The sequence below is a fragment of the Athene noctua genome, chromosome 34, assembly GCF_965140245.1.
Source record: "Athene noctua chromosome 34, bAthNoc1.hap1.1, whole genome shotgun sequence".
Classification (NCBI taxonomy): Eukaryota; Metazoa; Chordata; class Aves; order Strigiformes; family Strigidae; genus Athene; species Athene noctua.
This window is the reverse complement of record NC_134070.1, coordinates 593,758-620,806: the sequence shown is the minus strand read 5'-3', so window position 1 is coordinate 620,806 and position 27,049 is coordinate 593,758. Positions and strand designations below refer to the sequence as shown.

Sequence of the window (27,049 nt, the reverse complement as noted above, 5' to 3'; positions counted from 1 at the left end):
TGCTGGAGGGAGTCCTGGGGGTGCTGGGAGGGATTTTGGGGTGCTGGGAGGGATTTAGGGATCTGGAGAAGGTCCCAGGGGTGATAGGAGAAGTCTTGAGGGGGGATGGAAGAGGGATGTGGGGTGCTGGGAGGGATTTGGGGGGGATAGAGGAAGGATTTGGGGTGCTGGAGGGGGTCCTGGGAGTGACAGGAGGGATTTGGGGGGGTAGAGAAGGGATTTGGGGTGCTGGAGGGAGTCCTGGGGGTGATGGGAGGGATTTTGGGGTGAAAGAGGAGGGATTTAGGGTTCTGGAGAAGGTCCCAGGGGTGATAGGAGGAGTCTTGGAGGGATAGAGGAGGGATTTGGGGTGCTGGGAGGGATTTTGGGGGGTAGAGGAAGGATTTGGGGTGCTGGAGGGGGTCCTGGGAGTGACAGGAAGGATTTGGGGGGGATAGAAGAGGGATTTGGGGTGCTGGAGGGGGTCCTGGGGGTGCTGTGGGTAGTAGGGATGGGGCTGGGGGGACACTGGGGGTGACATGGGGACAGTGGGGGGACCCTGGGAGGATGATGGGGGGCCATGGGGACAGTGGGGGGACCCTGGGAGGATGATGGGGCGCTGTGGGGACCCTGGGGGTGACAAGAGGACCCTGGGGGTGACAAGGGGACACTGGGGGACCACTAGGAGGATGATGGGGTGACATGGGGACACTGGGGGGACTCTGGGAGGATGATGGGGGGCCATGGGGACACTGGGGGTGACAAGAGGACCCTGGGGGCCCCCTGGGAGGACGCTGGGGGTGACAAGCGGACACTGGGGGACCCCTGGGGGGATGATGGGGGGCCATGGGGACACTGGGGTTGACAAAGGGACACTGGGGGGACCCTGGAGGGATGATGGGGGGCCGTGGGGACACCGGGGGTGACATGGGGGACACGGGGGGGTCCCTGCTGGCAGGAGGCGCCGGCGCCGGTGCCGGAGGCGGAGCGGCGGCGCCAGTCGGCGCAGGAGGCGCGTCGCAGCCTCCCCATCTTCCCCTACCGCGACGAGCTGATGGCCGCCATCGCCCAGCACCAAATCCTGGTCATCGAGGGCGAGACCGGCTCCGGCAAGACCACCCAGATCCCCCAGTACCTGCACGAGGAGGTGGGGGGGCTGCGGGGGGTCTTGCGAGGGGTTTGGGGGGGGTAGAGGGGGGATTTAGGGTGCTGGAGGGGGTCCTGGTGGTGCTGGGAGGGGTTTGGGGGGAGTAGAGGGGGGATTTAGGGTGCTGGGGGGGGTAGAGGGGGGATTTAGGGTGTTGGGGGGGGTCCTGGGGGTGTTGGGAGGGGTTTGGGGGGGTAGAGGGGGCATTTGGGGTGTTGGGAGGGGTTTGGGGGGGGTAGAGGGGGCATTTGGGTTGCTGGGGGGGGTAGAGGAGGGATTTAGGGTGTTGGGGGGGGTCCTGGGGGTGCTGGGAGGGGTTTGGGGGGGTAGAGGGGGGATTTAGGGTGTTGGGGGGGTCCTGGGGGTGCTGGGAGGGGTTTGGGGGGGTAGAGGGGGGATTTAGGGTGTTGGGGGGGGTCCTGGGGGTGCTGGGAGGGGTTTGGGGGGGTAGAGGGGGGATTTAGGGTGTTGGGGGGGGTCCTGGGGGTGCTGGGAGGGGTTTGGGGGGGTAGAGGGGGGATTTAGGGTGTTGGGGGGGGTCCTGGGGGTGCTGGGAGGGGTTTGGGGGGGTAGAGGGGGGATTTAGGGTGTTGGGGGGGGTCCTGGGGGTGCTGGGAGGGGTTTGGGGGGGTAGAGGGGGGATTTAGGGTGTTGGGGGGGGTCCTGGGGGTGCTGGGAGAGGTTTGGGGGGGTAGAGGGGGGATTTAGGGTCCTGGGGGGGGGTCCTGGGGGTGTTGGGAGGGGTTTGGGGGGGTAGAGGGGGGATTTAGGGTCCTGGGGGGGGTCCTGGGGGTGCTGGGAGAGGTTTGGGGGGGGTAGAGGGGGGATTTGGGGTGCTGGGGGGGGGTTGGGGGGGGTAGAGGGGGGCGCCCCCCGTTCTCTGACCAGTGCCCCCCCAGGGTTACACGCGCCAGGGGCGGAAGATCGGCATCACCCAGCCCCGGCGAGTGGCCGCCATGAGCGTGGCTGCGCGGGTGGCCGTGGAGATGGGCACCAAGCTGGGCAACGAGGTGACACGGGGACATCGGGGGGACATGGGGACATGGGGGGGACATGGGGGATGCAGGGACATTGGGGGGACACAGGGACATGGGGACATTGGGGGGACACAGCGGGGACATGGGGACATTGAGGGGACACAAGGGGGGACATGGGGACACTGGGGTGAGACGGGGGGACATGGGGACATCGGGGGGACACAAGGACATGGGGATATTGGAGGGACGTGAGGACATGGGGACACAGGGGGGACATGGGGACATTGGGGGGACACAGGGACATGGTGGGGACATGGGGACACTGAGGGACACAGGGACATTTTGGTGACACTGGGGGGACACAGACACAGTGGGGACACAAGGGGTGACACTACAGACACACACCCCCCCCCCTCAGTGTGTCCCCCTGCCCCCAAACGAGGGGACCCCAGGGGGGGTGGCAGTTGGGGGACCCCGGGGGGGGGGTGACAGGGTGTGACAGGGTGACACGGGTGTCCCTTGTCCCCAGGTGGGGTACAGCATCCGCTTCGAGGACTGCACCTCCGAGCGCACCGTCCTCAAGTACATGACGGACGGGATGCTGCTGCGGGAGTTCCTCACCGAGCCCGACCTCGGCTCCTACAGGTGACCTTGGGGACAGCGGGGACACTGAGGGGACAGCGGGGACGCTAAGGGGACGTCAGGGGTGTGGGGGACACCGGAGATGTTGGGGACATCAGAATGTTGCAGGAGACGGGGGAGATTGGGGATGCTGAGGGGACATTGGGGGACAGCAGGGTGCTGAGGGGATGTTGGGGACACTGAGGGGACATGGGGGACACTGTATCTGTCCCCACACTTGTCCCCTTGTGCTCACGTCCCTGTGTTTGTCCCTCTGTGCCCCGTCCCTGTCCCCTTGTCCCCATCCCTGTCTCTGTGCCCCTGTTTCTCTGTCCCTGTCCCCTCATCCCTGTCCCCATCCTTGTCCCCTTGTCCCCATCCCCCTGTCCCCACCCTTATCCTCATGCCCTTGTCCCCATCCCTGTCCCCGTGTCCCCCTGTCACCATCTCTGTCCCTCTGTCCCCATGTCCCTATCTCTGTCCCTTTGACCCCGTGTCCCCCCGTCCCCATCCCTGTCCCTGTCACCATCTCTGTCCCCGTGTCCCCATCCCTGTCTCTGTCTCCCTGTTTCTCTGTTCCTGTCCCCCCGTCCCTGTCCCCGTCCCTGTCCCTGTCCCCTCGTCTCTGTTCCCCTGTCCCCCCATCCTTGTCCCCTTGTCCCCACCCTTGTCCTCATCCCCGTCCCCTTGTCTCCATCCCCCTGTCCCTGTTCTTGTCCCCCTGTCCCTGTCCCCTCTCCCCATCCCCCTGTCCCCACCCTTGTCCCCATCTCTGTGCCCCTGTCCCCATCCCTGTCCCCTTGTCCCTGTTTCCCATCCCTGTCCCCTTGTCTCTTTGTCCCCTTGTCTCTTTGTCCCCTTGTCTCTTTGTCCCCTTGTCCCCGTCCCCTTGTCCCCATCCCCGTCCCTCTGTCCCCCTGTCCCCTTGTCCCTATCCCCCTGTCCCTCTGTCCCCATCCCTGTCCCCATCCCTGTCCCCCTGTCCCTGTCCACATCCCTGTTCTCTTGTCCCCCTGTCCCTCTGTCCCCCTGTCCCCTTGTCCCCATCCCCCTGTCCCCTTGTCCCCATTCTCGCATCTCCTTGTCTCCCCATCCCCCTGTCTCTCTGTCCCCCTGTCCCCTTGTCCCCATCCCTTTCCCCTTGTCTCCCCATCCCTGTCCCCGTGTCCCCGTGTCCCCGTCGGGGCGGGCAGCGTGCTGCTGGTGGACGAGGCGCACGAGCGGACGCTGCACACGGACGTGCTCTTCGGGCTGCTCAAGGACATCGCGCGGTTCCGCCCCGAGCTCAAGGTGCTGGTGGCCTCGGCCACGCTGGACACGCCGCGCTTCGCCGCCTTCTTCGACCGCGCGCCCGTCTTCCGCATCCCCGGGCGGCGCTTCCCCGTCGACATCTACTACACCAAGGTGACGGCGGGGGGCGAGGGGACACGGCGGGGACGAGGGGACGTGGCAGGGGCGAGGGGACACGGCGGGGGGCGAGGGGACACGGCGGGGGGCGAGGGGACACGGCGGGGACGAGGGGACACGGCGGGGACGAGGGGACACGGCGGGGACGAGGGGACGTGGCAGGGACGAGGGGACACGGCGGGGACGAGGGGACGTGGCAGGGGCGAGGGGACACGGCGGGGGGCGAGGGGACACGGCGGGGACGAGGGGACGTGGCAGGGACGAGGGGACACAGCGGGGGGGTGAGGGGACACGGCGGGGACGAGGGGACGTGGCAGGGGCGAGGGGACACGGTGGGGGGCGAGGGGACACGGTGGGGGGCGAGGGGACACGGCGGGGACGAGGGGACACGGCGGGGACGAGGGGACGTGGCAGGGGCGAGGGGACACGGCGGGGGGCGAGGGGACACGGCGGGGACGAGGGGACGTGGCAGGGACGAGGGGACACAGCGGGGGGGTGAGGGGACACGGCGGGGACGAGGGGACGTGGCAGGGGCGAGGGGACACGGCGGGGGGCGAGGGGACACGGCGGGGGGCGAGGGGACACGGCGGGGGGCGAGGGGACACGGCGGGGACGAGGGGACACGGCGGGGACGAGGGGACGTGGCGGGGACGAGGGGACGTGGCGGGGGGTGAGGGGACACGGCGGGGACGAGGGGACACGGCGGGGGACGAGGGGACACGGCGGGGGACGAGGGGACACGGCGGGGGGCGAGGGGACACGGCGGGGGACGAGGGGACACGGCGGGGGGCGAGGGGACACGGCGGGGACGAGGGGACGTGGCGGGGACGAGGGGACACAGCGGGGGGGTGAGGGGACACGGCGGGGACGAGGGGACGTGGCAGGGGCGAGGGGACACGGTGGGGGGCGAGGGGACACGGCGGGGACGAGGGGACGTGGCAGGGACGAGGGGACGTGGCAGGGACGAGGGGACACGGCGGGGGCGAGGGGACGTGGCAGGGGCGAGGGGACACGGCGGGGGGCGAGGGGACGTGGCGGGGACGAGGGGACACGGCGGGGACGAGGGGACGTGGCAGGGGCGAGGGGACACGGCGGGGGGCGAGGGGACACAGCGGGGACGAGGGGACACGGCGGGGGGGTGAGGGGACACGGGGATGTGACGGGGGTGAGGGGACACGGCAGGGGGGTGAGGGGACACGGAGGGGTGAGGGGATGCTGCGGGGACAAGGGGACACGGCAGGGGGATGAGGGGACATGGTGGGGGGTGAGGGGACGTGGCAGGGACGAGGGGACACGGCGGGGGGGTGAGGGGACACGGGGACGTGGCGGGGGTGAGGGGACATGGCGGGGTGAGGGGACACGGCAGGGGCCAAGGGGACATGGAGAGATGGCGTGTGTGAGGGGACACGGGGATGTGGCGGGGGTGAGGGGACACGGAGGGGTGAGGGGACGCGGCGGGGACAAGGGGACACGGCAGGGGGGTGAGGGGACACGGGGACATGGCGGGGGTGAGGGGACATGGCGGGGGTGAGGGGACACGGGGAGATGGCGGGGGTGAGGGGACATGGTGAGGGGCGAGGGGACACGGCAGGGAGTGAGGGGACACGGGGACACGGTGAGGGTGAGGGGACATGGGGGAGGTGAGGGGACACGGGGACACTGGGGGGGGTGAGGGGACACAGGGACATGGAGGGGTGAGGGGACACGGGGACATGCCAGGGGTGAGGGGACACGGGGACACAGGGGGGGCGAGGGGACACAGTGGGGGGTGAGGGGACACGGGGACAGCATGGGGACGCGGGGGGGCAAGGGGACACATGGGGGAGAGGGGACACAGCGGGGGTGAGGGGACACGGGGGGGGGGCAAGGAGAGTAGAGGGATCGGGGGGTGTGAGGGAACAAGGGGACATTGGGGACATTGGGGACAAGAGGGGTGCTGGAGGACATCAGGGACATTGGGACAAGGGGACATCTGGGGACATTGGGGACGTTGGGACAAGGGGACATTTGGGGACACAGGTGGGGGACATTGGGGACATTGGGACAAGGGGACATCTGGGGACACAGAGCTGGGGGACATTGGGGACGTTGGGACAAGGGGACATTTGGGGTCACAGGGGGACACGGGGGGACATCTGGGGGCACCGTCGGGTGTTGGAGGACACATGGGGGGTGACAGGGGTGAAGGGGCCACTGGGGGACACAGGGACGGGGGGGAAGCCTGGGGACACTGGGGGGACACTTGGGGACACTGGGGGTTGACGTCCCCCCCCAGGCACCCGAGGCCGATTACCTGGAGGCGTGTGTGGTGTCGGTGCTGCAGATCCACGTCACCCAGCCCCCCGGGGACATCCTCGTCTTCCTCACGGGACAGGTGGGTGGCCCTGGGTCCCCTTGTCCCCTCCCTGTCACCCCCCCCTGTCCCCTGGGCACCCCCCTGGCCCCTCCCTGCCACCCTCCGTGTCTCTGGGTGTCCCCGATGTCCCCCTGGGTGGCCTCATCCCCCTTTTTTTCCCCTCTGAGTTCCCCCCATCCCATCTTTTTGTCCCCCCCTGGATGTCCCCGTGTCCCCATCGCACCCTGGGGTGTCCCCACCCTCCCCGAGTGTCCCCGTGTCCCCCCCCATGCCCCCCCAAGTTGTCCCCACTCCCCTCACCATCCTCATTTCCCCCACCCCCCTTGGGCTGTCCCCACCCCCCCAGGGGATGTCCCTGTCCCCTCTTGGCATGTCCCCAACCCCCCCTGTCCCCCCAGATGTCCCTGTGTCCCCCCCCATACCCCCCCAAGTTGTCCCCACTCCCCTCACCATCCTCATTTCCCCATCCCCGTCCCCCTTGCGGTACCCCCGTCCCCCTTGGGCTGTCCCCACCCCCCCCAGGGGATGTCCCCTCGTCCCGTCCCGTCCCCCGCCACGTCCCTGTCCCCTCCTGTCCCCCCAACTGTGGCTGCGTGGGGGCAGGAGGAGATCGAGGCGTGCGTGGAGCTGCTGCAGGAGCGGTGCCGCCGCCTGGGCTCCCGCCTGGCCGAGCTGCTGGTGCTGCCCATCTACGCCAACCTGCCCTCCGACATGCAGGCCCGCATCTTCGAGCCCACCCCACCCGGAGCCCGCAAAGTGGGTGCTGGCCCTTTAAGAGAAAAGGCGGGGCTCTAGGGAGGGGCTTGGGGAGGAGGAGTCTTGGAAATAGGGAGGCGGGGGTTGAGGGGGAAGAGGGGTGGGGGGAGAAGGGGCTGAGGGTGTAACGGGGAAGGGTTGGGGGGTAAGGAATAACGGGGTGGGGTCGTGGGGTGGGGCTTAGTAGGGTGGGGCCTAAGGGGGTGGGGTCTAAAGGGGGTGGGGTTTAATAGGGTGGAGCTTAGGAGGGGTTGGAGAAGGTGGGGTGTAAGAGTAGAGCTTGAGAGTGGGGTTTAACAGGGTGGGGTCTAAGGGGGTGGGGTTTAACAGGGTGGGGTCTAAGGGGGTGGGGTTTAATAGGGTGGGGTCTAAGGGGGTGGGGTTTAATAGGATGGAGCTTAAGAGGAGGGGTTGGAGAAGGCGGGGTCTAAGAGCTCGAGAGGGTGGGGTCTAAGGGAGTGGGGTTTAATAGGGTGAGGTCTAAAGGGGTGGAGTCTAAGTGGGTGGGGTTTAATAGGGTGGGTGCTGGCCCTTTAAGAGAAAAGGCGGGGCTCTAGGGAGGGGCTTGGGGAGGAGGAGTCTTGGAAATAGGGGGGCGGGGTTGAGGGGGAAGAGGGGTGGGGGGAGAAGGGGCTGAGGGTGTAACGGGGAAGGGTTGGGGGGTAAGGAGAAGCGGGGTGGGGTCGTGGGGTGGGGCTTAGTAGGGTGGGGCCTAAGGGGGTGGGGTCTAAAGGGGGTGGGGTTTAATAGGGTGGAGCTTAGGAGGGGTTGGAGAAGGTAGGGTGTAAGAGTAGAGCTTGAGAGGGTGGGGTTTAACAGGGTGGGGGCTGAGAGGGTGGGGTTTAACAGGGTGGGGGCTAAGGGGGTGGGGTTTAATAGGGTGGGGTCTAAGGGGGTGGGGTTTAATAGGGTGGGGTCTAAAGGGGTGGGGTTTAATAGGATGGAGCTTAAGAGGAGGGGTTGGAGAAGGCGGGGTCTAAGAGCTCGAGAGGGTGGGGTCTAAGGGAGTGGGGTTTAATAGGGTGAGGTCTAAAGGGGTGGAGTCTAAGTGGGTGGGGTTTAATAGGGTGGGTGCTGGCCCTTTAAGAGAAAAGGCGGGGCTCTAGGGAAGGGCTTGGGGAGGAGGAGTCTTGGAAATAGGGGGGCGGGGTTGAGGGGGAAGAGGGGTGGGGGGAGAAGGGGCTGAGGGTGTAACGGGGAAGGGTTGGGGGGTAAGGAGAAGCGGGGTGGGGTCGTGGGGTGGGGCTTAGTAGGGTGGGGCCTAAGGGGGGTGGGGTTTAATAGGGTGGGGTCTAAGGGGAGGTTTAATAGGGTGGAGCTTAAGAGGAGGGGTTGGAGAAGGCGGGGTCTAAGAGTAGAGCTTGAGAGGGTGGGGTTTAAGGAGGTGGGACTTGGGGCGGGGTTTAAGGAGGTGGGGCTTAATAGGGCGGGGTCTGTGGGTGGAGCCTCAGGGGTGGGGCTTAAGATCGACTTAAATGGGTGGAGTTTAGTAAGATTGAATTGAAGGGATGGGGGGGAAAAGAGGGAGTTTAGGAGAGTGGGGCTTCAGGGGGTGGGGTTTGAGGGGGTGGGGCTTTGGGTGGGGCTTAAGAAGGTGGGGTCTGTGGGCGGAGCCCAAGGGGTGGGGCTTAAATCTGAGTTAAAGAGTTTAATGGGATGGAATTGAAGGGATGGGGCTGAGCAGGGGGAGGGTTTAAGAGGGTGGGGCTTAAGAGGGTGGGGCTCCTCGGGCGGGGCCTGGGGGCGTGTCCCCTGATGTCCCCGCCCCCAGGTGGTGGTGGCCACCAACATCGCGGAGACGTCGGTCACCATCGAGGGGATCGTCTACGTCCTGGACCCGGGGTTCTGCAAACAGAAGAGCTACAGCGCCCGCACCGGCATGGAGTCCCTGGTCGTCACCCCCTGCTCCCGGGTACCTGTCACCCCCTGTCACCCCCCGTCACCCCCTGTCACCCCCTGTCACCCCCCGTCACCCCCTGCTCCCGGGTACCTGTCACCCCCTGTCACCCCCCGTCACCCCCTGTCACCCCCTGCTCCCGGGTACCTGTCACCCCCTGTCACCCCCTGTCACCCCCTGTCACCCCCCGTCACCCCCCGTCACCCCCTGCTCCCGGGTACCTGTCACCCCCTGTCACCCCCCGTCACCCCCTGTCACCCCCTGCTCCCGGGTACCTGTCACCCCCTGTCACCCCCTGTCACCCCCTGTCACCCCCTGTCACCCCCCGTCACCCCCCGTCACCCCCTGCTCCCGGGTACCTGTCACCCCCTGTCACCCCCCGTCACCCCCTGTCACCCCCTGCTCCCGGGTACCTGTCACCCCCTGTCACCCCCTGTCACCGCCCATCACCCCCTGTCACCCTGCGTTACCCCCTGTCACCCCCTGTCACCCCCTGTCACCCCCCGTCACCCCCTGTCACCCCCTGCTCCCGGGTACCTGTCACCCCCTGTCACCCTGTGTCACCCCCTGTCACCCCCTGTCATGCCCTGTCACCTCCCGTCACTGCCTGTCATGCCCTGTCACCTCCCATCACTGCCTGTCATGCCCTGTCACCCTCTGTCACTGCCCGTCATCCCCTGTCACCCTCTGTCATCCCCTGTCACCCCCTGCTCCTGGGTACCGGTCACCCCCTGTCACCCTGCGTCACCCCCTGTTACCCTGCATCACCGCCTGTCACCCCCTGTCACCCTCTGTCATCCCCTGTCACCCTCTGTCACCGCCCATCACCCCCTGTCACCCTGCGTTACCCCCTGTCACCCTCTGTCATCCCCTGTCACCTCCCGTCACCTCCTGTCACCCTCTGCTCCTGGGTACCGGTCACCCCCTGTCATCGCCCGTCACCCCCTGTCACCACCCATCATCTCTTGTCACCCTGTGTCACCTCCTGTCACTCTCTGTCATCCCCTGTCACCTCCCGTCACCCCCTGCTCCTGTGTACCGGTCACTGCCCGTCACCGCCTGTCACCCTGCGTCACCCCCTGTCATCTCCTGTCGCTCTCTGTCACCCCCTGTCACCTCCCGTCAGCTCCTGTCACCCCCTGCTCCCAAGTACCTGTCACTGCCCGTCACCATGTCACCCTGTGTCACCCCCTGTCACCGCCCGTCACCTCCTGTCACCCCCTGTCACCGCCCGTCACCTCCTGTCACCCCCTGCTCCCGGGTATCTGTCACCCTGTGTCACCCCCCTATCACCTCCCCGTCACCTCCTGTCACCCCCTGTCACCTTCTCCCTCTGTCCCCACGGTCAACCACACCCCCTGTCCCCATGAGCAGCCACGTCCCTTGTCCCACCCCGTTCCCTGTGTCCCCCTTGCCCCGTGTCCCCACGGGTGACCGGTGACAACGACCCGCAGGCCTCGGCCAATCAGCGTGCGGGCCGTGCTGGCCGCGTGGCTCCCGGCAAGTGTTTCCGTCTCTACACGGCCTGGGCCTTCCAGCACGAGCTGGAGGAGACGCCGGTGCCCGAGATCCAACGGGCCGACCTGGGCTCCCTCGTCCTCCTCCTCAAGAGCCTCGGTGAGATGACGGAGCCGGGGGGACGCTTGGGGGGGCTTTTGGAGCCCGTAGGGACGTCTCGGGGGGCGTTGGGGTATCTCGGGGGGTCATTGGGGCATCTCAGGGGGCATCTGAGGGGTCATTGGGGCATCTCGGGGGGCATTGGGGCATCTCAGGGGGCATCTGAGGGGTCATTGGGGCATGTCGGGGGTCATTGGGGCATCTCAGGGGGCATCTGAGGGGTCATTGGGGCATGTCGGGGGGCATTGGGGCATCTCAGGGGGCATCTGAGGGGTCATTGGGGCATCTGAGGGGTCATTGGGGCATCTCAGGGGGCATCTGAGGGGTCATTGGGGCATCTTGGGGGGCATTGGGGCATCTCAGGGGGCATCTGAGGGGTCATTGGGGCATGTCGGGGGTCATTGGGGCATCTCAGGGGGCATCTGAGGGGTCATTGGGGCATCTCGGGGGGCATTGGGGCATCTCAGGGGGCATCTGAGGGGTCATTGGGGCATGTCGGGGGTCATTGGGGCATCTCAGGGGGCATCTGAGGGGTCATTGGGGCATCTCGGGGGGCATTGGGGCATCTCAGGGGGCATCTGAGGGGTCATTGGGGCATCTCGGGGGGCATTGGGGCATCTCAGGGGGCATCTGAGGGGTCATTGGGGCATGTCGGGGGGCATTGGGGCATCTCAGGGGGCATCTGAGGGGTCATTGGGGCATCTCGGGGGGCATTGGGGCATCTCAGGGGGCATCTGAGGGGTCATTGGGGCATCTTGGGGGGCATTGGGGCATCTCAGGGGGCATCTTGGGGGGCATTGGGGCATCTTGGGGGGCATTGGGGCATCTTGGGGGGCATTGGGGCATCTCAGGGGGCATCTGAGGGGTCATTGGGGCATCTTGGGGGGCATTGGGGCATCTCAGGGGGCATCTGAGGGGTCATTGGGGCATCTCGGGGGGCCCTCAGGAGGCATCTCGGGGGGCCGTCGGGGCATCTTGGGGGACATTGGGGCATCTTGGGGGGCATTGGGGCATCTCGAGGGACATCGGGGCATCTTGGGGACATCGGGGCACCTCGGGGACCATCTCAGGAGGCAACTCAAGGGCATTTTGGGGGGTGTTGGGGCGCCCCCGGAGGGACATTTGGGGACACTGGGGACACTTTGGGCGTGGCCCCGGGGTGACAGCGGCGACGTCCCCCTGTCCCCAGGGATCAACGACCTGATCCACTTCGACTTCCTGGACCCGCCCCCCCACGAGACGCTGGTGCTGGCGCTGGAGCAGCTCTACGCCCTGGGGGCGCTCAACCACCTGGGCGAGCTCACCACGGTACTGGGAGGCACTGGGAGGCACTGGGGGGGGCACTGGGAGCGCTGGGAGGGCACTGGGAGGCACTGGGGGGGACTTGGAGGGTGGTGGTGGACCCCGTGAGTGAGTTCACCATGGTTTTGGGAGGGACTGGAAGCACTGGGAGGCACTGGTGGGGGCTGGGAGGGTTACTGGGAGCACTGGGAGGGTCACTGGGAGAACTGGGAGGCACTGGGGGGGGCACTGGGAGCGCTGGGAGGGCACTGGGAGGCACTGGGGGGGACTTGGAGGGTGGTGGTGGACCTCGTGACTGAGTTCACCATGGTTTTGGGAGGGACTGGAAGCACTGGGAGGCACTGGTGGGGACTGGGAGGGTTACTGGGAGCACTGGGAGGGTCACTGGGAGAACTGGGAGGCACTGGGGGGGGCACTGGGAGCGCTGGGAGGGCACTGGGAGGCACTGGGGGGGACTTGGAGGGTGGTGGTGGACCCCGTGAGTGAGTTCACCATGGTTTCGGGAGGGACTGGAAGCACTGGGAGGGACTGGGAGGCACTGGTGGGGACTGGGAGGGTTACTGGGAGCACTGGGAGGGTCACTGGGAGACACTGGGAGGCACTGGGGGGGGCACTGGGAGCGCTGGGAGGGCACTGGGGGGGACTTGGAGGGTGGTGGTGGACCTCGTGAGTGAGTTCACCATGGTTTTGGGAGGGACTGGAAGCACTGGGAGGCACTGGTGGGGACTGGGAGGGTTACTGGGAGGGTCACTGGGAGAACTGGGAGGCACTGGGGGGGCACTGGGAGCGCTGGGAGGGCACTGGGAGGCACTGGGGGGGACTTGGAGGGTGGTGGTGGACCTCGTGAGTGAGTTCACCATGGTTTTGGGAGGCACTGGGAGAGACTGGGAGGGTCACTGGGAGCACTGGGAGGGTTACTGGGAGGCACTGGGGGGGACACTGGGAGCACTGGGAGGGCACTGGGAGGCACTGGGGGGGGACTTGGAGGGTGGTGGTGGACCTCGTGAGTGAGTTCACCATGGTTTTGGGAGGCACTGGGAGCACTGGGAGAGACTGGGAGGGTCACTGGGAGCACTGGGAGGGTTACTGGGAGGCACTGGGGGGGGCACTGGGAGCACTGGGAGGGCACTGGGAGGCACTGGGGGGGACTTGGAGGGTGGTGGTGGACCCCGTGAGTGAGTTCACCATGGTTTTGGGAGGGACTGGAAGCACTGGGAGGCACTGGTGGGGACTGGGAGGGTTACTGGGAGCACTGGGAGGGTCACTGGGAGCACTGGGAGGCACTGGGGGGGGCACTGGGAGCGCTGGGAGGGCACTGGGAGGCACTGGGGGGGACTTGGAGGGTGGTGGTGGACCTCGTGAGTGAGTTCACCATGGTTTTGGGAGGCACTGGGAGCACTGGGAGAGACTGGGAGGGTCACTGGGAGCACTGGGAGGGTTACTGGGAGGCACTGGGGGGGGCACTGGGAGCACTGGGAGGGCACTGGGAGGCACTGGGGGGGACTTGGAGGGTGGTGGTGGACCCCGTGAGTGAGTTCACCATGGTTTTGGGAGGGACTGGAAGCACTGGGAGGCACTGGTGGGGACTGGGAGGGTCACTGGGAGCACTGGGAGGGTCACTGGGAGACACTGGGAGGCACTGGGGGGGGCACTGGGAGCGCTGGGAGGCACTGGGGGGGACTTGGAGGGTGGTGGTGGACCTCGTGAGTGAGTTCACCATGGTTTTGGGAGGCACTGGGAGGGACTGGGAGAGACTGGGAGGGTCACTGGGAGCACTGGGAGGAGCACTGGGAGGGTCACTGGGAGCACTGGGAGGTCACTGGGAGCACTGGTCCCTGCCCCCCCGCAGCTGGGCCGGCGCATGGCGGAGCTGCCGGTGGAGCCCATGTTGGCCAAGATGATCCTGGCCTCCGAGCAGTGAGTGTCCCCAACTGTCCCCAAGTGTCCCCCAGGTGTCCTCGAGTGTCCCCAAGGTGTCCCCTGGGTGTCCCCAACTGTCCCCTGGGTGTCCCCAACTGTCCCCAAGGTGTCGCCAAGTGTCCCCTCCCCATCCCCAACTGTCCCCTGGGTGTCCCCAAGTGTCCCCTGGGTGTCCCCAACTGTCCCCAAGGTGTCACCAAGTGTCTCCCTCATCCCCAACTGTCCCCAGGGTGTCCCCAAGTGTTCCAAACTGTCACCAGCGTGTCCCCAACTGTCCCCAAGGTGTCGCCAAGTGTCCCCTCCCCATCCCCAACTGTCCCCAAGTATCCCCTGGGTGTCCCCAACTGTCCCCAAGGTGTCACCAAGTGTCTCCCCCATCCCCAAGTGTCCCCTGGGTGTCCCCAAGTGTCATCCGAGTGTCCCTGCATGTCCCCAAGTGTCCTCCCCGTCCCCAGGGTGTCCCCAAGTGTCCGTGAGTGTCCCCAAGTGTTCCAAACTGCCACCAGCGTGTCCCCAACTGTCCCCAAGGTGTCGCCAAGTGTCCCCTTCCCCAACTGTCCCCAAGTATCCCCTGGGTGTCCCCAAGGTGTCCCCGAGTGTCCCCAACTGTCACCAGGGTGTCCCCAAGCGTCCCTGAGTGTCCCCAAGTGTTCCAAACTGCCACCAGCGTGTCCCCAACTGTCCCCAAGGTGTCGCCAAGTGTCTCCCCCATCCCCAAGTGTCCCCTGGGTGTCCCCAAGTGTCATCTGAGTGTCCCCAAGTGTCCTCCCCGTCCCCAACTGTCCCCAGGGTGTCCCCAAGTGTCTCCACAGGCCTCCAAGTGTCCCCAAGTGTCCTCTGAGTGTCCCCCGCTGTCCCCAAGTGTCTCCCCCATCCCCAACTGTCCCCAGGGTGTCCCCAAGTGTCCCCACAAGGTCCCCAAGTGTCCCCAGCAGGCCCCTGGGTGTCCCCAACTGTCTCCAAGTGTCCTCTGAGTGTCCCCAAGTGTCCCCACAGGTCCCCTGCATGTCCCCAAGTGTCCTCAGGGTGTCCCCAGCTTGTCCCCAGGAGCTTTGGTGTCCCTTCTGTTGTCCCCAGATTGTCCCCAGATTGTCCTCATGGTGTCTCCAGGGTTGTCCCCAGAATGTCCCCAGATTGTCCCTAAATTGTCCCCAGACTGTCCCCAGATTGTCCTCATGGTGTTTCCAGAGTTGTCCCCAAATTGTCCCCAGATTGTCCTCGTGGTGTCCCCAAATTGTCCCCAGTTTGTCCCCAGATTGTCCTCGTGGTGTCCCCAAATTGTCCCCAAGTTGTCCCCAGATTGTCCTTGTGGTGTCTTCACGGTTGTCCCCACATTGTCCTCATGGTGTTTCCAGGGTAGTCCCCAGATTGTCCCCAAATTGTCCCCAGATTGTCCTCATGGTGTCTTCAGGGTTGTCCCCAGATTGTCCTTGTGGTGTCCCCAAGTTGTCCCCAGACTGTCCCCAGATTGTCCTCATGGTGTCTTCGGGGTTGTCCCCAGGGGTGTCCCCAAATTGTCCCCAAATTGTCCTCATGGTGTCTCCAGGGTTGTCCCCAGATTGTCCCCAAATTGTCCCCAGATTGTCCTCGTGGTGTCCCCAAATTGTCCCCAGACTGTCCTTGTGGTGTCTTCACAGTTGTCCCCACATTGTCCCCACATTGTTCTCATGGTATCTTCAGGGTTGTCCCTAGGGTTGTCCCCAAATTGTCCCCTGATTGTCCTTGTGGTGTCCCCAAATTGTCCCCAAATTGTCCCCAGATTGTCCTCGTGGTGTCCCCACATTGTCCTCATGATGTCTCCAGGGTTGTCCCCAAATTGTCCCCAGATTGTCCCCGGGTTTTCCCCAGACTGTCCCCAGATTGTCCTCGTGGTGTCCCCAAATAGTCCCCAGGTTTTCCACAGATTGTCCTCGTGGTGTCCCCAAATTGTCCCCAGGTTTTCCACAGATTGTCCCCAGACTGTCCCCAGACTGTCCCCAAATTGTCCCCAGACTCTCCTCCCGCTGTCCCCTGACTCCCCCCCAGCAGCCCTCCCTGTCCCCATCCCACCCCGGGGGTGTGTGTGTGTGTGTGTGTGTGTGTGTGTCCCTAGTCCCCCTCCTCTTTGTCCCCCGTCCCCGCCGCGGGGACACGGGCAGGGGGGAGGTGACACGGTGGCCCCCCAGGTACGGCTGCACCGAGGAGGTGCTGACGGTGGCCGCCATGTTGTCGGTCAACAACGCCATTTTCTACCGGCCCAAGGACAAGGTCCTGCACGCCGACAGCGCCCGCCTGGGCTTCCACGTCCCGGGGGGGGACCACCTCGTCCTGCTCAACGTCTACAACCAGGCACGGCACCGGGGAGGGGGGGGGACACGGGGACAGGGGGACGCGGCGGGGGGGGACGTCGAGGGGACGTCGAGGGGACACCGGGGGGAGATGTGGCCAGGGGGATGGGGTGGGGAGGGAGGGTTGAGGGGGGGTTTGGGGGGGTATTTGGGGGTCGGGGGGGGGAATTACTGGAGGGGGGGGGGTCTGGGGGGGGCAGATTGAGGGGTTTGGGGACACTTGGGGACATTGAGGGGACACCGGGGGGGGAATTGGAGGGGAATTGGAGGGGACGTGGCCAGGGGGATGGGGTGGGGAGGGAGGGTTGAGGGGGGGTTTGGGGGGGTATTTGGGGGTCGGGGGGGGGAATTACTGGAGGGGGGGGGGTCTGGGGGGGGCAGATTGAGGGGTTTGGGGACACTTGGGGACATTGAGGGGACACCGGGGGGGGAATTGGAGGGGACGTGGCCAGGGGGATGGGGTGGGGAGGGAGGGTTGAGGGGGGGTTTGGGGGGGTATGTGGGGCTCGGGGGGGGGGGAATTATTGGAGGGGGGGGGATTTGGGGTGTCTGGGGGGGCAGATTGAGGGGTTTGGGGACACTTGGGGACATTGAGGGGACATTGAGGGGACACCGGGGGGAGATGTGGCCAGGGGGATGGGGTGGGGAGGGAGGGTTGAGGGGGGGGTTGGGGGGGTATTTGGGGGTCGGGGGGGGGAATTATTGGAGGGGGGGGACTTGGGGGGTCTGGGGGGGCAGATTGAGGGGTTTGGGGACACTTGGGGACATTGAGGGGACACCGGGGGGGGAATTGGAGGGGAATTGGAGGGGACGTGGCCAGGGGGATGGGGTGGGGAGGGAGGGTTGAGGGGGGGTTTGGGGGGGTATTTGGGGGTCGGGGGGGGGAATTACTGGAGGGGGGGGGTCTGGGGGGGGCAGATTGAGGGGTTTGGGGACACTTGGGGACATTGAGGGGACATTAAGGGGACACCGGGGGGGGGAATTGGAGGGGACGTGGCCAGGGGGATGGGGTGGGGAGGGAGGGTTGAGGGGGGGTTTGGGGGGGTATGTGGGGCTCGGGGGGGGGGAATTATTGGAGGGGGGGGGATTTGGGGTGTCTGGGGGGGCAGATTGAGGGGTTTGGGGACACTTGGGGACATTGAGGGGACATTGAGGGGACACCGGGGGGAGATGTGGCCAGGGGGATGGGGTGGGGAGGGAGGGTTGAGGGGGGGTTTGGGGGGGTATTTGGGGGTCGGGGGGGGGAATTATTGGAGGGGGGGGGACTTGGGGGGTCTGGGGGGGCAGATTGAGGGGTTTGGGGACACTTGGGGACATTGAGGGGACACCGGGGGGGGAATTGGAGGGGAATTGGAGGGGACGTGGCCAGGGGGATGGGGTGGGGAGGGAGGGTTGAGGGGGGGTTTGGGGGGGTATGTGGGGCTCGGGGGGGGGGGAATTATTGGAGGGGGGGGGGATTTGGGGGGTCTGGGGGGGCAGATTGAGGGGTTTGGGGACATTGAGGGGACATTGAGGGGACACCGGGGGGAGATGTGGCCAGGGGGATGGGGTGGGGAGGGAGGGTTGAGGGGGGGTTTGGGGGGGTATTTGGGGGTCGGGGGGGGGAATTACTGGAGGGGGGGGGGGGGTCTGGGGGGGCAGATTGAGGGGTTTGGGGACACTTGGGGACATTGAGGGGACAGGGGGTGGCCGTGGCAGGGGGGTGGGGAGGGGTTTGGGGGGTACGGGGGGGGCTGGGGGTGGTCGGGGGAACAAGGGGGGGTCTGGCCCCAGGCACTGACCTGATCCTGTCCCCTCTGTGTCCCCTCTGTGTCCTCGTGTCCCCTTGTGTGTCCGCGTGTGTCCCCCCGTGTCCCCTCATGCTGCCATGTCCATGTCCCCGTGTTGTCCCTGTGTCCCCCCCGTCCCTGTGCCCTTCCATGTGTCCCCATGTCCCCCCGTGTGTCCCCCCGTGTCCCCTTGTGTCCCTGCATGTCCCCCTGTGTGTCCCCGTGTCCTTCCGTGTCCCCCCATGTCCTCCTGTGTGTCCCTCCGTGTCCCCCCATGTCCCCATGGCCCCGTGTCCCGCTATGTCCCCTTGTGTGTCCCTGTGTCCCTCCATGTCCCCCCATGGCCCCATGTCCCCATGTCCTCCTGTGTGTCCCCTTGTGTCCCCCCATGTCCCCCTGTGTGTCCCTGTGTCCCCTTGTGTGTCCCTGTGTCCACATGTCCCCCCATGTCCCTGTGTCCCTCCGTGTCCCCCCGTGTCCCCTGGTGTACATGTCCCCCAATGTCCCCATGTCCTCCTGCGTGTCCCCTTGTGTGTCCCTGTGTCCCCCCATGTCCCCTTGTGTCCCCCCGTGTCCCCTTGTGTGTCCCTGTGTCCCTCCACGTCCCCTTGTGTCCCCCTGTGTCCCTCCACGTCCCCATGTCCTCCTGTGCGTCCCCTTGTGTATCCCTGTGTCCCTCCATGTCCCCTTGCGTGTCGCCATGTCTCCTTGTGTGTCCCCATGTCCCTGTGTGTCCCCTTGTGTGTCCCCATGTCCCCATGTCCTCCTGTGTGTCCCCATGGCCCCATGTCTCCTTGTGTGTCCCTGTGTCCCCCCATGTCCCCTTGTGTCCCCCCATGTCTCCTTGTGTGACCCTCTGTGTCCCCTTGTGTCCCTCCGTGTGTCCCCGTGTCCCTGTGTCCCTCCGTGTCCCCTTGTGTGTCCCCGTGTCCCCATGTCCTTCTGTGTGTCCCCTTGTGTGTCCCTCCACGTCCCCTCGTGTCCCCCTGTCCCTCCACGTCCCCATATCCTCCTGTGCGTCCCCTTGTGTGTCCCCCCATGTCTCCTTGTGTGTCCCTGTGTCCCCATGTCCCCCCGTGTCCCTGTGTCCCTCTGTGTCCCTTTGTGTCCCCGTGTCCCTGTGTCCCTCCGTGTCCCCTTGTGTGTCCCCATGGCCCCGTGTCCCCTTGTGTGTCCCTCCACGTCCCCATATCCTCCTGTGCGTCCCCGCGTCCCCTTGTGTCCCCCCGTGTCCCCTCACGTCGCCATGCCCGTGTGTCCCCGTGTGTCCCCGTGTCCCCAGTGGGTGGCCAGCGGCCACTCCCTGCAGTGGTGCTACGAGCACTTCGTGCAGGCGCGCTCCCTGCGCCGGGCGCGGGACGTGCGGGAGCAGCTCGAGGGGCTGATGGAGCGCGTGGAGATCCGCCCCTCCTCCTGCGCCGGCGACTACGGCCCCGTCCGCAAGGTGACCCCCCCATTGCCCCCCGGGACCCCCCCATTGCCCCTGTGACACCCCCATTGCCCCCCGGGACCCCCCCATTGCCCCCCCATTGGCCCCCGGGACACCCCCATTGGCCCCCGGGACACCCCCATTGCCCCCCCATTTCCCCTGGGACACCCCATTGCCCCCGGGACCCCCCCATTGTCCCCCCATTGCCCCCCGGGACCCCCCCATTGCCCCCCCATTGCCCCCCGGGACCCCCCCATTGCCCCCAGGGACACCCCATTGCCCCCAGGACCCCCCCATTGCTCCTGTGACACTCCCATTGCCCCTGGGACCCCCCATTGCCCCCCATTGCCCCAGTGACACCCCCATTGCCCCCGGGACCCCCCCCATTGCCCCAGTGACACCCCCATTGCCCCTGGGACCCCCCATTGCCCCCCAGACCCCTGGTTCCATCCCAAGAACCCCCAAGGGCCCCGTTTCCCCCCTGGGACACACTTAGTCCCCCATTTCCCCCTTGGGGCCCCCTGTTCCCCCCCAGGGGCCCCCATTTCCCCTCTTTGAACCCCATTTCCCCTCGAGACCCCCCCATTTCCCTCCCAACATCCCCAGGGACCCCCGTTTCCCCCCCAGGATCCCCAGGAACCCCCATTTCCCCCCCCCAGCATCCTCAGGGACCCCCATTTCCCTATAACACCCCCAGGGACCCCCATTTCCCCCCCAGGATCCCCAGGGACCCCCGTTTTCCCCCCCCAACATCCCCAGGGACCCCCATTTCCCCCCCAGCATCCTCAGGGACCCCCATTTCCCTATAACACACCCAGGGACCCCCATTTCCCCCCCAGGATCCCCAGGGACCCCCGTTTTCCCCCCCAGGGACCCCCATTTCCCCTCTTGAGACCCCCCATTTCCCTATAACACCCCCAGGGACCCCCATTTCCCCCCCAGGATCCCCAGGGACCCCCATTTCCCCTCTCTGAACCCCATTTCCCCCCCCCCCCCCACCATCCCCCTTTTTCCCCCCCCTGTTTCCAACCTCACCCCCCAGGATCCCCTCTCATCTCTCTTCCCTTCCTCCCCACACTCTGGAGGAGCCCCAAATGCCGAAACCGCGTGTTGTGTGCGTGCGCGCGTCCCCCCAAAAAAAAACCTGCCCCCCCCCCTCCCCAACTCCAGGCCATCACCGCCGGCTTCTTCTACCACACGGCGCGGCTGACGCGGGGCGGGTACCGCACGGTGAAGCACCAGCAGACGGTTTTCATCCACCCCAACAGCTCCTTGTTCGAGGAGCAGCCGCGCTGGGTGCTCTACCACGAGCTCGTCTTCACCACCAAGGAGTTCATGCGCCAGGTGTGGGGGACGTGGGGACGTGGGGACGTGGCCGCGGGGACATTGGGACGTGGCCGTATGAATGGAGACACTGGGACAAGGACGTGGCTGTGGGGATGGGGACGTGGCCGCGGGGACATTGGGGCGGGGACGTGGCTGCGGGAATGGAGACACTGGGACAAGGACGTGGGTGTGGGGACGGGGACGTGGCCGCGGGGACATTGGGGCGGGGACGTGGCCATGGGGACATTGGGGCGGGGACATGGCCACGGGAATGGAGACACTGGGACAAGGACGTGGCTGTGGGGACATTGGGGCGGGGATGTGGCTGCGGGGACATTGGGGCGGGGACGTGGCTGCGGGAATGGAGACACTGGGACAAGGACGTGGCTGTGGGGATGGGGATGTGGCTGCGGGGACATTGGGGCGGGGATGTGGCTGCGGGGACATTGTGGCGGGGACGTGGCCGCGGGAATGGAGACACTGGGACAAGGACGTGGCTGTGGGGATGGGGACGTGGCCGCGGGGACATTGGGGCGGGGACGTGGCCGCAGGGACATTGGGGCGGGGACGTGGCCGCAGGAATGGAGACACTGGGACAAGGATGTGGCTGTGGGGATGGGGACGTGGCCATGGGACGTGGCTGTGGGGACACTGGGGCGGGGACGTGGCTGTGGGGATGGGGACGTGGCCGCGGGGACATTGGGGCGGGAATGGAGACACTGGGACAAGGACAGAGTCGTGACCGTGGGGACAGTGGGACAGGGACGTGGCTGTGGGGACATTGGGATGGGGACGTGGGGACATTGGGGCAGGGACGTGGCTGCGGGAATGGAGACACTGGGACAAGGACATGGGGATGGGGACGTGGCCGCGGGGACATTGGGACGGGGACGTGGCAACATTGGGACAGGGACGTGGCTGCGGGAATGGAGACACTGGGACAAGGACAAAGTCGTGGCCGTGGGGACAGTGGGACGTGGCTGTGGGGATGGGGACACTGGGACAGGGACACAGCCATGGGGATGGGGACGTGGCCGCGGGGACACTGGGACGGGGACGTGGCTGTGGAGACAGGGACGTGGCTGCAGGAATGGAGACACTGGGACAGGGCCACAGCCATGGGGACGTGGCTGTGGGGACATTGGGACAGGGACAAAGCCATGGTCATGGGGACATTGGGACAGGCACGTGGCTGTGGGGAATGGGGACACTGGGACACACAGCCATGGGGACGGGGACGCGGGGACATTAGGATGTGGAAGTGGCCACGGGGACACTGGGACAGGGCCGTGGCCATTGGGATGGGGACACTGGGACAGGGACAAAGCCATGGCCTTGGGGACACTGGGACAAGGCCGTGGCCGTGGGGACAGGGCCACCAGCGCTGTGGGAACCCGGTGGCCACATCCCACTGAGGACCCAAAACGACAACAGCCCCCCCTCCCCTCCCCTCCCTCCCCCAAAAGTGACCAGCACCGTGTCCCCAGGGGCCACCAAAACGTCCCTTTTTTTTTTTTTTTTTTCTTTTTTGTCCCCAAAGGTGATCGAGATCGACAGCGCGTGGCTGCTGGAGGTGGCCCCCCACTACTACCAGGCCAAGGAACTGGAGGATACTGGTGCCCGCAAGATGCCCAAGAAGGTGGGCAAGAGCCGGGAGGAGCTGGGCTGAGCCCCCTTGGGGACATTTGGGGACATTTGGGGACACGGAATACAAGTTGGGTTTGGAAAAAAAAAAACCAAACCAACCAGTGGCTCCCAGTTGCCTCCCCCCCGCTCCCCGGCTACAACTGGTCACGGTGGCTCCGTCCGGTTGGTTTTATTAAGTTAAGGAGGGGACACACGCACACAGAGTTTTGGGGGGGGGGGAAAATTTTGGTGACAAAAGGGACAATTTGGGGACTCAGGTGGCCCCTGAGGTGGCGGAGGGCTTCAGGGCGAGGCGTAAGGATCCCGGCTGGGCCAAGGCCACCGTCACCGCCGCGGCCACCAGCAGCTTCTTGGCCTCGGTGACGGCCCTGGGGGCTGGCATCATCTGGAGGGGGGGGGGGGGGGGGGGACAGGGGACACAAAATGAGGGTTGGGGACACATTTTGGGGTCCCCTGATGTCCCCCGGGTTTACCTTGTCGACGCGGTGGCAGCGGATGAGCCCCTGCGAGTTGAGGAAGAAGGTGGAGAAAGCGTCGTAGGACCTGGGGGGGGGGACGGAGTCAGGAGGGGACACGTGGGGACGTTGGGGACAGGGGACAAGGGGGTGGCGTCTTGCCCCAGGGGGTGGCAGGGACATTGGGGACATTGGGGACAAGGGGGTGGCATCCTGCCCCGGGGGGTGGCAGGGACATTGGGGACAAGGGGGTGGCATCCTGCCCTGGGGGGTGGCAGGGACATTGGGGACAAGGGGGTGGCATCTTGCCCTGGGGGGTGGCAGGGACATTGGGGACATAGGGACAAGGGGGTGGCACTCTGCCCCAGGGGGTGGCAGGGACATTGGGGACATTGGGGACAAGGGGGTGGCATCCTGCCCTGGGGGGTGGCAGGGACATTGGGGACATAGGGACAAGGGGGTGGCACTCTGCCCCAGGGGGTGGCAGGGACATTGGGGACATTGGGGACAAGGGGGTGGCATCCTGCCCTGGGGGGTGGCAGGGACATTGGGGACATAGGGACAAGGGGGTGGCACTCTGCCCCAGGGGGTGGCAGGGACATTGGGGACATTGGGGACAAGGGGGTGGCATCCTGCCCTGGGGGGTGGCAGGGACATTGGGGACATAGGGACAAGGGGGTGGCACTCTGCCCCAGGGGGTGGCAGGGACATTGGGGACATTGGGGACAAGGGGGTGGCATCCTGCCCTGGGGGGTGGCAGGGACATTGGGGACATAGGGACAAGGGGGTGGCACTCTGCCCCAGGGGGTGGCAGGGACATTGGGGACATTGGGGACAAGGGGGTGGCATCCTGCCCTGGGGGGTGGCAGGGACATTGGGGACATAGGGACAAGGGGGTGGCATCTTGCCCTGGGGGGTGGCAGGGACATTGGGGACATAGGGACAAGGGGGTGGCACTCTGCCCCAGGGGGTGGCAGGGACATTGGGGACATTGGGGACAAGGGGGTGGCATCTTGCCCTGGGGGGTGGCAGGGACATTGGGGACATAGGGACAAGGGGGTGGCACTCTGCCCCAGGGGGTGGCAGGGACATTGGGGACATTGGGGACAAGGGGGTGGCATCCTGCCCTGGGGGGTGGCAGGGACATTGGGGACATAGGGACAAGGGGGTGGCACTCTGCCCCAGGGGGTGGCAGGGACATTGGGGACAAGGGGGTGGCATCCTGCCCTGGGGGGTGGCAGGGACATTGGGGACATAGGGACAAGGGGGTGGCACTCTGCCCCAGGGGGTGGCAGGGACATTGGGGACATTGGGGACAAGGGGGTGGCATCCTGCCCTGGGGGGTGGCAGGGACATTGGGGACATAGGGACAAGGGGGTGGCACTCTGCCCCGGGGGGTGGCAGGGACATTGGGGACATAGGGACAAGGGGGTGGCATCTTGCCCTGGGGGGGTGGCAGGGACATGGGGACACTGGGGACAAGGGGGTGGCATCCTGCCCCAGGGGTGGCATCTGGCCCTGGGAGGTGACAGGGATATGGGGACATTGGGGGACATTAGGGACATAGGGGTGGCATCCCACCCCAGGGGGTGACAGGGACACGGGGACATTGGGGACAGGGTGGTGGCATCCTGCTCTGGGGGTGACAGGGACAGGGGGTTGGTGTCCCACCCCAGGGGGGACATGGTGACAAGGGGGTGGCATCTGGACCCGGGAGGTGACAGGGACGCTGGAGACAGGAGGGACATCCCACCCTGGGGGGGGTGACAGGGGGACTTGGGGACATTGGGGACAGGGAGCTGGTGTCCCACCCCGGGGGGTGACAGGGACGTGGGGACACGGGGCTGATGTCACCCCCTGGGGGGTGACAGGGACAGGGGCTGCAGAACCAGGGGGTGACCCAAGGGGGTGACAGTGGGGGGGCTGCAGTGTCACAGGTACAGGGTGAGAGAAGGAACCGGGTGACAGGGGGTGACAGGAGGGTGACAAGGGGTGACAGGAGGGTGCTAAGAGGAGACGGAGTGACAAAGGGTGACAGGAGGGTGCCAAGAGGGTGACAGCGGTGCTGGAGGTGATGAGGGGTGACAAGAGGGTGACAGGGAGGTGCCAAGGGGTGACAGAAGGGTGACGCGGTGATGGGGGGTGACGAGGGTGCCAAAAGGTGACACGAGGGGGGACATGAGATGACAGGGAGGTGATGGAAAGGTGATGAGGTGATAGGGGGTGACAAGCGGTGACAGAAGGGAGACAAGGGGTGACGGAAGGGTGATGGGGGTGACAAAAGGGTGACAAGAGGCTGACAAGGGGTGACAGAAAAGTGATGAGGTGACGGGGTGACAGAAGGGTGACAAGAGAATAATAAGGGGTGACGGAAGGGTGATAGGAAGGTGACAAGGGGTGATGGAAGGGTGACAGGAGGGTGATGAGGGGTGACAAGAGGGTGACAGGAGGGTGATGAGGGGTGACGAGCGATGGGGTGACGGAAGGGGTGACAAGAAGATGACGAGGTGATGGGGGGTGATGAGTGGTGACAGGAGGGTTCCAAAGGGTGACAAGGGGGTGACAAGAGGGAGATGGGGAGGTGCCAGAGGGTGACAAGAGGGAGACGGGGAGGTGACAGAGAGTGACAAGAGGGTGACGGGGAGGTGCCAAGGGGCGATGGGGAGGTGACAAAGCGTGACAAGAGGGTGATGGGGAAGTGCCAAAGGGTGACAAGGGGGTGCCAGGGAGGTGCCAGAGGGTGACAAGAAGGTGACAGGGAGGTGCCAGAGGGTGACAAGAAGGTGACAGGGAGGTGCCAGAAGGGTGACAAGAAGGTGTCGGGGAGGTGCCAAGAGGGTGACAGAAGGGTGCTGGGGAGATGACAAAGGGTGACAAGAGCGTGACGGGGAGGTGACAAAGGGTGACGGGGAGGTGACAGGGAGGTGACAAAGGGTGACGGGGAGGTGACAAAGGGTGACAAGAGGGTGTCGGGGAGGTGACAAGAGGGTGACAGAAGGGTGACGGGGAGGTGACAAAGGGTGACGGGGAGGTGACAAAGGGGCGATGGGGAGGTGACAAGGGCTGACAAGAAGGTGCCAAAGGGTGACAGGGAGGTGCCAAAGGGGTGACAAGAGGGTGACAGGGAGGTGACAAGAGGGTGACGGGGAGGTGACAAGAGGGTGACGGGGAGGTGACAAGAGGGTGACGGGGAGGTGACAAGAGGGTGACGGGGAGGTGACAAGAGGGTGACGGGGAGGTGACAAGAGGGTGACGGGGAGGTGACAAAGGGTGACAAGGGGCGACGGTGAGGTGTTGGGGAGGTGGCAAAGGGTGACAAGAAGGTGCCAAAGGGTGACAGGGAGGTGACAGGGAGGTGCCAAGAGGGTGCCGGGGAGGTGACAAAGGGTGCCAGGGAGGTGACAGGGAGGTGCCAAGAGGGTGCCGAGAGGGTGCCGGGGAGGTGACAAAGGGTGACAGGGAGGTGCCAAGAGGGTGACAAGAGGGTGACGGGGAGGTGACGGGGAGGTGGCAAAGGGTGACAAGAAGGTGCCAAAGGGTGACAGGGAGGTGCCAAGAGGGTGCCAAGAGGGTGACGGGGAGGTGACAAAGGGTGACGGGGAGGTGACAGGGAGGTGCCAAGAGGGTGCCGAGAGGGTGCCGGGGAGGTGACAAAGGGTGACAGGGAGGTGCCAAGAGGGTGCCGGGGAGGTGACAAAGGGTGCCAGGGAGGTGACAGGGAGGTGCCAAGAGGGTGCCGAGAGGGTGCCGGGGAGGTGACAAAGGGTGACAGGGAGGTGCCAAGAGGGTGCCAAAGGGTGCCGGGGAGGTGCCAGGGGGCGCTGACCGGAGCAGGGCCCTCTTGTCGCGGCGGTAGAAGCGCAGCAGGCAGAGGTGCAGGGGCAGCCCCGTGAGGCGCCAGCGCGCCCGGATGCTCCAGTCCTCGGGGTGACGCGTCAGCGCCAGCACCTCCAGGCGCAGGCTGGCGAAGTAGCCCCAGGCCACCGCCCGGCACAGGGCCACCGCCACCGCGTACATGGCTCGCCCGCTGCCGACAGCGCCCCGGGGGGGGGGGTCACAGAGGGGGTTAAACCCCGCCCCCGTGCGCCCCCCCCCGGGGTTGTTTTAGGGGGTGACT

At 66.1% G+C, this 27,049-nt stretch overlaps 3 protein-coding genes across 6 annotated transcripts in view; 2 read left to right on the top strand and 1 right to left on the bottom strand.

Annotated features, from left to right (window-relative positions):
- The window catches only part of DHX16 (DEAH-box helicase 16), a 30,781-nt gene extending 7,920 nt beyond the window's left edge, over positions 1-22,861 (top strand). Inside the window, exons 7-20 of one of the 4 annotated variants that reach the window (XM_074930478.1) lie at positions 938-1,126; positions 2,026-2,136; positions 2,633-2,748; positions 3,918-4,128; positions 6,407-6,505; positions 7,091-7,243; positions 9,015-9,155; positions 10,595-10,757; positions 11,947-12,065; positions 13,909-13,976; positions 16,145-16,307; positions 19,358-19,519; positions 20,773-20,848; positions 22,371-22,861. In XM_074930478.1, coding sequence (XP_074786579.1) covers positions 938-1,126; positions 2,026-2,136; positions 2,633-2,748; positions 3,918-4,128; positions 6,407-6,505; positions 7,091-7,243; positions 9,015-9,155; positions 10,595-10,757; positions 11,947-12,065; positions 13,909-13,976; positions 16,145-16,307; positions 19,358-19,519; positions 20,773-20,848; positions 22,371-22,840 — 2,241 coding nt within the window. In that variant the 3' untranslated portion in view covers positions 22,841-22,861. Of the gene's footprint in view, positions 1-937; positions 1,127-2,025; positions 2,137-2,632; positions 2,749-3,917; positions 4,129-6,406; positions 6,506-7,090; positions 7,244-9,014; positions 9,156-10,594; positions 10,758-11,946; positions 12,066-13,908; positions 13,977-16,144; positions 16,308-19,357; positions 19,520-20,674; positions 20,849-22,370 lie in introns of those variants that run through there. The other 3 variants (XM_074930479.1, XR_012635419.1, XR_012635418.1) reach the window with 3 other exon arrangements.
- LOC141972579 (uncharacterized) overlaps positions 1-27,049 on the top strand; it is a 710,276-nt gene that overhangs the window by 153,383 nt on the left and 529,844 nt on the right. The gene's annotated exons all lie outside the window — the stretch shown is intronic.
- Positions 1-27,049, bottom strand: part of LOC141972595 (uncharacterized) — a 366,186-nt gene that overhangs the window by 147,409 nt on the left and 191,728 nt on the right. The gene's annotated exons all lie outside the window — the stretch shown is intronic.